The sequence below is a fragment of the Thalassophryne amazonica genome, chromosome 2 (genome assembly GCF_902500255.1).
Source record: "Thalassophryne amazonica chromosome 2, fThaAma1.1, whole genome shotgun sequence".
Classification (NCBI taxonomy): Eukaryota; Metazoa; Chordata; class Actinopteri; order Batrachoidiformes; family Batrachoididae; genus Thalassophryne; species Thalassophryne amazonica.
The window spans coordinates 136146738-136159208 of record NC_047104.1 but is presented as its reverse complement, the minus strand read 5'-3'; the positions used below and the strand labels follow the sequence as shown (position 1 = coordinate 136159208).

Below are 12471 nucleotides of genomic sequence, written 5' to 3'. Positions count from 1 at the left end.
CACGATCAGCTTTGTTCTTTGTTTTTTGGGCCATGTAATTATGTCCAAGTTTCAGCCATCAAGCTGATTTTTTGAGGTTTTACTGAAGCATTCTTGAGACTATCACAGTTGTGTTCTGCACCAGTTCCACTGGCAGTGAAAGAGCCACAGAGCTCAGTGCTCCCACCACCACAATTGTACAGAGTGGTTCAGCTCTTCTCCTTTAACTGTAATTCTGGTCACAATGGCCAAAAAAACTGAGTATAAAACATAAGATTTTTTTTTTCTTTGTCCATGTGGTCAACGTCAAACTTTATTTGAACTTGAAGGTGCTGATTTTGGAGCAGGGGCTTTGTTCTAGGACAGCAGCATTCCATTTTCATGTAGATCTCTTTCATTTCAGACAGTTTGTGGCAGCCCTATGGCTTGATGGTTCCTGGGTGGTTCCTGGCTATCTGAAACCCAGAATTATTTAAACCCTGGTTTCACTCACTCACTGAGTCACCTTCAAGTTTCTTTGACAGCAAGCATAGTATATATATCACACATAAGGTTACAGGAGTGCACTTTTTAAAAATCTTGTAAGAGTAATAACCTATTTTTAACCTATCGTGCACCCACCCTGTGGAACAGCCTCCCTGCGACCGTGAGGCAGTCGGAGTCCGTGGACATTTTTAAGTCAAGACTGAAAACCTATTTTTATTCTCTTTCTTATGAATAGTTTTTTTATATCTGTTTTATTATTTTACTTCTGTTATTATTTATGCATTTTAAATTTTTTATTCATTTTTAATTATTTATTAAATTTTATGTTGAATTGTTTTATGTGAGGCGCCTTGAGACAGTTTTTTGGCGCATTATAAGCTAATTAAATTAATTTTTTAACTTTCTGATTATCGCCAAACTTTGCATGTGTGGTTGGTACATTGACACCAGAAAACGTATTGGCATTGAGGCCAAAAGGTCAACATCACTGGAGCAAAAACGGCTTTCCTAAATGGCGGATTGTCACCAAACTTGGTATGTGTGTTAGGTATGGTGACCCCAAGAAGCCTATCAATTTGGGGGTCAAAGGTTAAAATCACTGAACTGTAGTTTGTAAAAGCCTTCTGCATAAAAGCATCACTTGCATGATGAGTGTATGTAAACCTCTGACCACAACTGTATTTTACATAATTTCACTCCCGCACCATGTTGCACCATGACTGCAAGCATCACCGGGCTTCTGCTTGCAGTCTTGTCAGCAGTTTTAGACTGTTGTGGCATGCCATAACCATGGCAATAAATTCAGTCTGCTTTGCATTCACTTGAAGTGAATTTCATTTTCTTCTCTCTGATCAAATCAAATCAAATCAATTTTATTTATATAGCACCAAATCACAACAAACAGTTGCCCCAAGGCGCTTTATATTGTAAGGCAAAGCCATACAGTAATTACGGAAAAACCCCAACGGTCAAAACGACCCCCTGTGAGCAAGCACTTGGCAACAGTGGGAAGGAAAAACTCCCTTTTAACAGGAAGAAACCTCCAGCAGAACCAGGCTCAGGGAGGGGCAGTCTTCTGCTGGGACTCGTTGGGGCTGAGGGAGAGAACCGGGAAAAACACATGCTGTGGAGGGGAGCAGAGATCAATCACTAATGATTAAATGCAGAGTGGTGCATACAGAGCAAAAAGAGAAAGAAACACTCAATGCATTATGGGAACCCCCCAGCAGTCTAAGTCTATAGCAGCATAACTAAGGATGGTTCAGGGTCACCTGATCCAGCCCTAACTATAAGCTTTAGCAAAAAGGAAAGTTTTAAGCCTAATCTTAAAAGTAGAGAGGGTGTCTGTCTCCCTGATCCGAATTGGGAGCTGGTTCCACAGGAGAGGAGCCTGAAAGCTGAAGCCTCTGCCTCCATTCTACTCTTACAAACCCTAGGAACTACAAGTAAGCCTGCAGTCTGAGAGCGAAGCGCTCTATTGGGGTGATATTGTACTATTAGGTCCCTAAGATAAGAAGGGACCTGACTATTCAAAACCTTATAAGTAAGAAGAAGAATTTTAAATTCTATTCTAGAATTAACAGGTATACCCATAGAAGATACCCATAGAAGTGCTGACGTTGGCAGTCATTACTTAATAAACACATAGCCCTATGGCACACATTACTTACAACATGTGTATTGCAAGAAATTTGTATGAAGCACTTGAACAGCATATTTGTTTCCAATCAATACAACTGAGTTTGATGCCTACTGCATTAAATATGGCTGCACATACTGTGGTTGCTGTTATTCATCATTTTAGCAGAGTTACAGAATAATGGGGTGCTGTCTTCTCAGTTTCACAGAGGTACCCCGTGTTCAGAGGCAGGCCCTCTGTAAACGAATCACAGCATCGCCTTGACTTTCAGCTGATGACCAAGATACAGGACACTTTGTTCATTGCTGGCAGGTACTGTAAATGCAACACACACATATTCACAGTATCTTTATCGCTGTCTTTCACACATCCCACACCAATATACTCAATCACTTCTTGGCAGGTAAACAGTGGTGTGGGGGGGAAGCTCTTACTGTTATTGGATTGAAGGTATCTCTGCCTGGATTGGATATATATGGGCAGTATTGATTCAGGAAAGGCGTCTATCATCCTTCAGGCTGATGCTCTGTCAGACATTTCTTGGCAACTTTTCTTTTTAGTATTTACAGTATCAATATGGGGATGGAATCAATCTGACCACCAGCATTAGTGCTGTAACAGGAAATCATTTTGTCATCTACCGTTAAAAAACATCCTTGAGCACCTGCAGTACGCAACACCTTTGTTAGCTAGTGTCAAAAGTAACTCTCTATGGGTGAATTGTATTTTTGTAGCCAAAATCACATTTTGTCATCGTTATATTATGATTCTAGTGCAGTGCCTGTAGGAAGTTTGTATTCCTATAGAAAATTAGGAGCTTAAGCAGATTTTTCATGGATGGTCGTATGTGGCTGTGTTTGAAGGTGGGATGTAGAACAAAGTGTACTTATGTTGTATTATATTATTATTTGAATATAGTATTTCATATTGGTATGAAAATAAATGGATTCCTATTAAACAGATTATTGGAAAGAGGTCAGACAAAATTAAACAAAACATTTAGAATATTTGAAACAGCAAATCAGTCCTCCTGAACCCACTTTATTTAAACTTGAACTCACAGCAAATGGTGCAAACAAGGGAGCAACCGAAAGGACTTACTTACTTCAGCTTATGTACTTTATGAAAGGTACAAATTGTGGGAAAATATAATACTTTATTCAGCTTGTGTACTTAATAAAACATTGTACAAATAGTGGGAAATTTGTTGGTGGTATCAAAAAACAGATTTTAGCTAACGTCTTCTCAGTGTTAAGTTAATCTCAGTCGCAAGGAACACTGACAGCATGCCTTTCACAGTAAAAGTATTTGCTGGGATGCTGGCATTAAATGTATTATTGTGAAATGGTTTGAGCAATATGAACTATCTGATGTTGTTTAACTTTGCTACCAGTAACATCAGTGAGCCACACCATCCTGGAAGTAAAAATGTTATAATGTTAATCAAAATAAAAGTTTCAAAATAAAAGTTTTGAAAATTAATCCCAAATTTTTTTTATAATAAAGGATGCAAATCATTGTGCCATGTGCAAGTCATATCCGAAAGCTGAAGGTCGATCTGACACATAGTCACAGAGCTATGTGAGCTACATACACACACATAGACGTTTCTTGCTTTATAGATAGATATAGTATAACCCAGGGCCCCAGCTTACACCCTGTGCAAAGCAGCGCACAATGCAGTGCAAGTGTTACTGCTAGTTTTCATCCACACAGTTGCTATTTTCATACCCGGTGCCCACATTGTTTAAGCAGCAACTGTACTTGTGCTCCTCTGTGTACCGTGGGCATGTTGTGGGTGATGAAATGAGGTGTGGTCTGGCAGAGTGTTGGTGCATTATAATTGTGAGGCACCAGAGAACAATTTCACCAGAGACCACTACCCAGTCTGAAGTCAAGCACAGAGATCTGCTAATTATAAGACACAATATTCAGATGCACCTTACATCAGTGAGTTCTGACACATAAAACAGTTTGGCTGTACACATTGGTCAGTCAGCAGGAATGTCCCAGGAGCAGCAAGGGTCTGTTTGCTGCTGATGGAGTACGGAGGAGATATTGCAGGGGGAGGAGGTGTTGCAGGAAAGAGGTGCTCAAGTACTTCACCTCAGGGAGATCTGGGTAGATATCGTTCCTGCAGATGATCTTGTGTGTGTTTTGAGGCTTTGTGCACACATCCATTTCCTCAACACAAAACAACTCCCTTCATGAGTCCACCGTGCAAGTAGCAATGGCCAATTGAATCACTCTTAAAGACAGTGACAGATGACACCCTGAATGGTGGAATTCATGTGACAGTGAAAACGCACTCATGATTAAGTTACTAAATGCAACGTCTTTGCACTCATCATGTGCTGTGTCAATAGTAAAGTGGAGTTGGATATGCAGCAAATGTGCTTGCGGAATGCGCTTTAGGCCTCTGCCATTTCCCAGTGTAAAATATCAACATTATGCAGTGCTATCAAAAACTCCCATAATGCAGTTGTAAATGTAGTGTATGAACTATATTTTGGCAGAAATGTCACAATGCAATGTTTGATGTGTAAATTAGAGCATTCATATGCCTGTCACTTATGACACAAATTTAATTTATTTTAGCCATCTAAGATATCCAGTTACAACTGTGAATGTCTGAGAAACAGTTATTTTAGGTGTTTAAGAAGTACACAACAACAACAACAAATCACAGTTTATAACCAAAGGCTGCAGAAAACAACTTTTAAGTTCATCACCATTTGGTTTTAAACAACACCAGCAATAAGTAGCTGTCATTAAATATCAGCACTGTAGCAGAAAGGATGCTCTGTTTTTCTTACACTGGCCAATAGATCTCAGATTTTAGCAGTTATTTGAGCTGCAGCACACTATTTCTTGGCCAGTGTTTTCATTTTTTCTTTTTTTTTTCATATTTTCACTGATCATTAGTGTGGTATTTCTACCACAGAGCGGCACTGCAGTGAATTTTGCAGTTTAAATGTATTTAGGGGTCTGTCCTAATGTGAGGGCAGGACCAGCTGGCACAGGGTTGTTGGTTTTGGTGCATATCCAGTTTGCATTTGTTCATTTGAAGGCACATAAACTCATAAAGCTGGGTGCAAGGCATGTTATAGTCTGAAAATAATGTCAACCATTTCTCGTGCACTAACAAATTAGAGCCAATCTGTCAGAGCTCACCAAGGGACAGTGAACACCAAAGGTCCCTGTGGTGAAGCAGAAAGGTCAGGCTTTCTCTTCTTCATCAAGTGAGTGCACCTCAGTTCACATTTGTGTGTGTGTGCTGAGGGGGTCGTCATAGTATATTGTCATATGTTTTATCTGAACAAGTACATCTCTTGTGTTTGCTTGCCTGGGGAAAGAGAGAGAGAGAGAATCTTGCAAAATTTGTATGTTTCTCCCTCCTCCCTCTCAGGCTAATAATATGCTGTCAAATAAAAAAAATGGTCCATGCAACTGGTGAAGCTGTATACAGGCAAGCAGGGTGTACATGCATTGTGAACCCACTTATGTAAGGCACATCTGAGTGCTGCACATTTTAATTATAGACATACATAGCACTCAACTTTAGACCTGGTTTGTGATGGTTTAAGCACATATATGTGATATGAACATGCCAGCTCTGTGCCTGGCCAGTTTGACTAACATGCCCACACATGCGTAAGTGCTGTAGTGATTAAGAAGATGTGGGTGTTTGGGCATAAAAGTGACATCCGCTTCAGGTGGAAACGAGCCATGAAGACAGTATTAGAAGTAGGAAATACAAAAAGCGGAGAACATGAAATGAGATGTTGGTTATTCACTCTGCAAGTAAAAAGAAAGCAGAATATTTTTCCACTCAGTTTTAACAGTCATCATTATTAAATGCTAAATGGTGTGTGTCATATAGAAGTTGGTATGTAGTTGTGATATGTGGTTGTTGTGTGTCCACAGAGATCAGGTGTACCTTGTCAGCCTGAGAGAGTCTTACAGGAATGAAATCATTCCATACCGGGTAAGAGTTTCACCGAGACCTGCTCTCTCAATTCACATAACCTGAGAGTGCTTGAGTGAAAATACAGACACATTCATCACCGAGTGGACAGGTTGTAAAATGAGACCTGGGAGGATTGTGTGCGTGTTGTGCCAGTGCGTGTTTAAAATGTTCTGTGTTGATTTTACAGAAGCTAACATGGCGATCCGGCCAAGCAGACAGAGAGATGTGTGCTGTCAAGGGAAAACACAGAGTATGTATAACCTTGACGTCTTCCATCGCATGCAAAGACGATTGTTTAGATTTTGTGCAGTTCAGTTGTATTTTCTTCAACGTATCTCAAAATGTGACAATGTGATTTTTTTTTTTTGAGAAAATGTTGTTGAGATGTGGCTCTTGGATCAGTATTAATCCTTCCCGGTTCCTAATGTAATACTGCCACTCACAAAGTATAAAGTCAAACTTTTTCACACTTTTAAATTTATTCATAGTCATGGTGGAAAAACAGGCCTGGATTATGAAGAACTTCTCTTTCATAGGAGATCCATCCATTCACAACCACAAACAATGGACTAAAGCAGTTTTTACAAAGCACAACAAGGGCGTGACAAAGGCGGACCTTATTTTGGAAATCCTTTCCTTATTGGTCCTCGTGGGCATTCAAGGGAGGTCCTGCCCCCTGCCCATAACCAAAGCCGTAACGGTGCATATGATTTATATTGTAACTTGAATCTCTTTGTTCTAAGTGGTAAAACCAGTTTGACGTGCACATTTAAACAAATAATCAATCAATCAATCAATTTTTTTTTTATATAGCGCCAAATCACAACAAACAATTGCCCCAAGGCGCTTTATATTGTAAGGCAAGGCCATACATTAATTATGTAAAACCCCAACGGTCAAAACGACCCCCTGTGAGCAAGCACTTGGCTACAGTGGGAAGGAAAAACTCCCTTTTAACAGGAAGAAACCTCCAGCAGAACCAGGCTCAGGGAGGGGCAGTCTTCTGCTGGGACTGGTTGGGGCTGAGGGAGAGAACCAGGAAAAAGACATGCTGTGGAGGGGAGCAGAGATCGATCACTAATGATTAAATGCAGAGTGGTGCATACAGAGCAAAAGAGAAAGAAAACAGTGCATCATGGGAACCCCCCAGCAGTCTACGTCTATAGCAGCATAACTAAGGGATGGTTCAGGGTCACCTGATCCAGCCCTAACTATAAGCTTTAGCAAAAAGGAAAGTTTAAGCCTAATCTTAAAAGTAGAGAGGGTGTCTGTCTCCCTGATCTGAATTGGGAGCTGGTTCCACAGGAGAGGAGCCTGAAAGCTGAAGGCTCTGCCGCCCATTCTACTCTTACAAACCCTAGGAACTACAAGTAAGCCTGCAGTCTGAGAGCGAAGCGCTCTATTGGGGTGATATGGTACTATGAGGTCCCTAAGATAAGATGGGACCTGATTATTCAAAACCTTATAAGTAAGAAGAAGAATTTTAAATTCTATTCTAGAATTAACAGGAAGCCAATGAAGAGAGGCCAATATGGGTGAGATATGCTCTCTCCTTCTAGTCCCCGTCAGTACTCTAGCTGCAGCATTTTGAATTAACTGAAGGCTTTTTAGGGAACTTTTAGGACAACCTGATAATAATGAATTACAATAGTCCAGCCTAGAGGAAATAAATGCATGAATTAGTTTTTCAGCAGACTAAAAAGTACAGTGGTCCCTCGTTTATCGCGGGAGTTACGTTCTAAAAATAACCTGCAGTAGGCGAAATCCACGAAGTAGTCAGCGTCATTTTTTTACAATTATTATAGATGTTTTAAGGCTGTAAAACCCCTCACTACTAAGAGGCATTAACAGTTTCTCACTTTTCAAACCTTAGTAGAAAAATAAGTCCAGTATTACAGAATGAAACCAAAGATCAAAACCTGTTTTCAGGCCCAAACATTTGTTTGAGAAATAAAAATAGAACGTTTTCCTGTAAATAATTATGATGGCTTTTAGAACTAACAAATCAACCTCCAAGGTTGGACACATAAGAAATTATTAATAGTGACTGACCAGTATTTCACAGTTCCTCTGACCGCGCCACTTCATCCTGGCGCTGCTCCGCTGTAGCGTCTTTTTCCACTGAGTGACACATCGGTGCAGGTGTCTTTTTCCGAGTGAAGAACACAGTTATGGGTAGTTGTTGGCGCTCTTTTTTTCTTCTGGGCGAGAAGATTCTTATAAACAAATTTGGCAAGCTGACCGCATTCTGTACTGTACAGGAGACACGGCACGGAGGAGACTGAGCCTGTGAAACATTGACCAGTTTGGCCTCATATTACAACTGAAATAATCCTTTTTTTTACTGCTAACATTTTGAAATACTGTATATTTGAAATATTCTGACAAGATGTTTCCTTTGTGAACACCTCTGCTACCTTCTCAGTACGTTACCTCTGAAATTCCTCGTGTCAGATGAAGAAAAATGTCTTATCCACCTTTCAACACTCAATGTGTGAGCCAGTCGCGGTGAAGCTGACCAGTGCCGCGACTGGCCCGCCTGATGAGAACGCAGAACACAATGCGCTGTAAAAAAAAAAAAAAGCATGCAAAATTGCACTAAAAAAAACGCGAAACTGCGAGGCCGCGAAAGGTGAACCGCGTTATAGCGAGGGACCACTGTATATCAAATTAAGAATATAACCATTTAAGTAAAATAATTACTTAATACCTAAACAAATAGGAAAGAAAACAAAACAACAAAATAATAGGTAAAGATACAAATATAGCTAACAGTCACTAACTAGTTGATTCAATTTTGTAATGAATGAAAAAAAAGAATGATAGTAGAATTTTATGGTAAAATGGTCCTTACGTAGTGTTTGTTTATTTATTTCATAACAGGACGAATTCCACAATAGAATGGAGATTTTTTTTTTATTTAATCAGATAGCCTGAGAAACAATTTTCTCATTGTTCAACTCTTGGTGAAAAGACATTGGTTTTATTCAAGATTCAAAGCTTTTATTGTCATATGCACAGGAAAGAAACATGTTTCCCTGTGCAATGAAATTCTCTACTTTGCTGCCCATACTGGATGCTCAAATATATACAACCCCTGGCAAAAATTATGGAATCACCGGCCTCAGAGGATGTTCATTCAGTTGTTTAATTTTGTAGAAAAAAAGCAGATCACAGACATGACACAAAACTAAAGTCATTTCAAATGGCAACTTTCTGGCTTTAAGAAACACTATAAGAAATCAAGAAAAAAAGATTGTGGCAGTCAGTAACGGTTACTTTTTTAGAGCACGCAGAGGAAAAAAATATGGAATCACTCAATTCTGAGGAATAAATTATTAGGAATAAATTGCACCAAGTGGACTGACATGAATCATGGCTCCAACACGAGAGATGTCAATTGAAACAAAGGAGAGGATTATCAAACTCTTAAAAGAGGGTAAATCATCACGCAATGTTGCAAAAGATGTTGGTTGTTCAGTCAGCTGTGTCTAAACTCTGGACCAAATACAAACAACATGGGAAGGTTGTTAAAGGCAAACATACTGGTAGACCAAGGAAGACATCAAAGCGTCAAGACAGAAAACTTAAAGCAATATGTCTCAAAAATCAGAAAATGCACAACAAAACAAATGAGGAACGAATGGGAGGAAACTGGAGTCAACGTCTGTCACTGAACTGTAAGAAACCGCCTAAAGGAAATGGGATTTACATACAGAAAAGCTAAACGAAAGCCATCATTAACACCTAAACAGAAAAAAACAAGGTTACAATGGGCTAAGAAAAAGCAATCGTGGACTGTGGATGACTGGATGAAAGTCATATTCAGTGATGAATCTCGAATCTGCATTGGGCAAGGTGATGATGCTGGAACTTTTGTTTGGTGCCGTTCCAGTGGGATTTATAAAGATGACTGCCTGAAGACAACATGTAAATTTCCAAAGTCATTGATGATATGGGGCTGCATGTCAGGTAAAGGCACTGGGGAGATGGCTGTCATTACATCATCAATAAATGCACAAGTTTACGTTGATATTTTGGACAATTGAAAGGATGTTTGGGGATGATGAAATCATTTTTCAAGATGATAATGCATCTTGCCATAGAGCAAAAACTGTGAAACATTCCTTGCAAAAAGACACATAGGGTCAATGTCATGGCATAGGGTCAATATCAACGAGCAGATGTGATTTGATGCAGGTGTTAGTTTTGGGGATGAAAATTACAGGGTGATTCCATAATTTTTTCCTCAGAATTGAGTGATTCCTATTTTTTTTTCCTCTGCTTGGTCTAAAAAGTAACCGTTACTGACTGCCACAATCTTTTTTCTTGATTTCTTATAGTGTTTCTTAAAGCCAGAAAGTTGCCATTTGAAATGACTTTAGTTTTGTGTCATGTCTGTGATCTGTTTTTTTTCTACAAAATTAAACAACTGAATGAACATCCTCCGAGGCCGGTGATTCCAAAATTTTTGCCAGGGGTTGTATATAAATAACTAAGAATAAAATATTTAAATATAAGTGGGGAAAAAAAGAAATAAAATAAGCATGCTGATAAGAACAATAGAAAATAACAAGCAATGTAATAAAAATGATACCCATTTATTGCTGGGTAGTCTGAGCCAGTACAGATGAATAGTCTTCCCCAAGGACACAGAGAGGTAGAATGACCTAGAATTGAACTCAGGTCCACACATTGGTTGCTGCCTTTTCTGCTAGATTAATAACATTAATAATTGGAATAGTTGGCAATTCGAAGAGAAATGTTACACAGAAGCACATTACTCAGAATGATATGGCTGCATCCGATCAATATTTCTCTCTGAATGAAAACGATGATGTAAATCCCATTATCCATTTGGTTGGAATATATACGCCATGTATTTCGCAGGATTGTTATTAGCATTTTAGACATTTTCCACCGTATGTTTACATTTTGATCCAATGTCTCTCTCTCTCTCTCTCTCTAAAGATAAAGTTGAGGCAGAGACCAGCTCTGTTTACTAATAAATGAATTTAAAAGGAGACTAACAACTGAATTTATTCAGTTGTTACTTTCCCTTCACTGGCTCCATATTTACCCAAGGGCAGATTTAAAGTTTTGATATTAAAGTATAAAATAATAAATGGTTGTGCAACTTTTCTCACTGAGTAGGTTGAGCCTTATGTGCCGGCACATCCCCCGGCATCTCATGTGGGGCGTTTGTAGGGTGAAAAAGAAGTCTGCTCAAATTAGACAGTTGAGTTTAGTTAGTCCATTTAAATGTAAAATAAAACTCCTCTTTTAGCATATCTATAATTATAAAATGGGCTTGATTTAGTTATCTGAACTTACTGTGCTCATTTTTAATTGCGTTGCTGAATTTGTGTCCCTGTTGTTGTGTGCTGGCTTTATCTTTGTTAATTTTATGCAGGTTTTTATTCCACTGTGCTTTTGAATTTGCAAATGGAAATCACTTTATCAATAACGTTATTGTTATTATTTGTTCTACAAGTGCTACCTGTATACTTATTTGCTGATGGTGTAGCCAAACCCATGTTTCAAAGCAAACAAAACTATACAGTTGGAATCTAGGATTGGGAGGTACCATTTTGGTCTTAGAGTGTCACTTTAAATTGTACTCACAGGTATTCATCACTTGTCAACATGTTCTGTTTTACAGGAGGAATGCCACAATTTTATTAAAGTGCTGGTTCCCAGAAATGATGACCTGGTGTTCATCTGTGGTACCAATGCCTTCAACCCCATGTGCAGATACTACAGGGTCAGTACCAGCAGCACACTATGCCTCAGTGCCCCAGTCACAGTTTAGCACCATATCTGTCCCTACACTCTTAATACAGGCTGTATTCAAATATAATCCTGCTTTTGTGTCCTTGGTGTCACTGGTTTTGTTTGGGGTGGTGTCTGCAGAGTCATAGGCACGCTAAGACAAACACATCACTTAAACAGTAGCTCCTTTATGAACTCCAAAGGACAGAACAGTAAGAATCAGCCTTATTCACTCACAGTAGGGAGGGATTTGAATCCTGCCATCATGTTCCCTCATGGTGGACACATCCATTTTTAATTTGCAGCAAATTATTAATCAGAAGTGTTTTGCAAATTAAACAGGATTATGATCAGAGCCGAACAATAAATACCCCTCAGATACCAGACCAATACAGTAATTCCAAAGAGGTCCCCTTTGGTGGAGAATGCTGAGAAGTGATGTGGCCACTTCTACCCATAATGCCACAGCATGATTCACCATGTAAATTACATGAACTAAACATGCATAATAAGTTGAAGGCTACATTTCCCAGTGGAGACTGCATGTAATCCTGAGAACAGTGTCAAAAATAGAGCTGCTTTCAAGATGTGGTCTCCAAGACTTGATGGGTTTGAGGAAAAGACC

General features: G+C 39.2%; 1 protein-coding gene across 6 annotated transcripts in view; it reads left to right on the top strand.

Annotated features, from left to right (window-relative positions):
- Positions 1-12471, top strand: part of sema6dl (sema domain, transmembrane domain (TM), and cytoplasmic domain, (semaphorin) 6D, like) — an 80434-nt gene that overhangs the window by 31383 nt on the left and 36580 nt on the right. For all 6 annotated transcript variants that reach the window (XM_034194261.1, XM_034194276.1, XM_034194253.1 and 3 more), the window contains exons 3-6: positions 2305-2416; positions 6032-6092; positions 6262-6322; positions 11735-11838. In XM_034194261.1, the coding sequence (XP_034050152.1) occupies positions 2305-2416; positions 6032-6092; positions 6262-6322; positions 11735-11838 (338 nt within the window). The remainder of the gene's footprint in view (positions 1-2304; positions 2417-6031; positions 6093-6261; positions 6323-11734; positions 11839-12471) is intronic.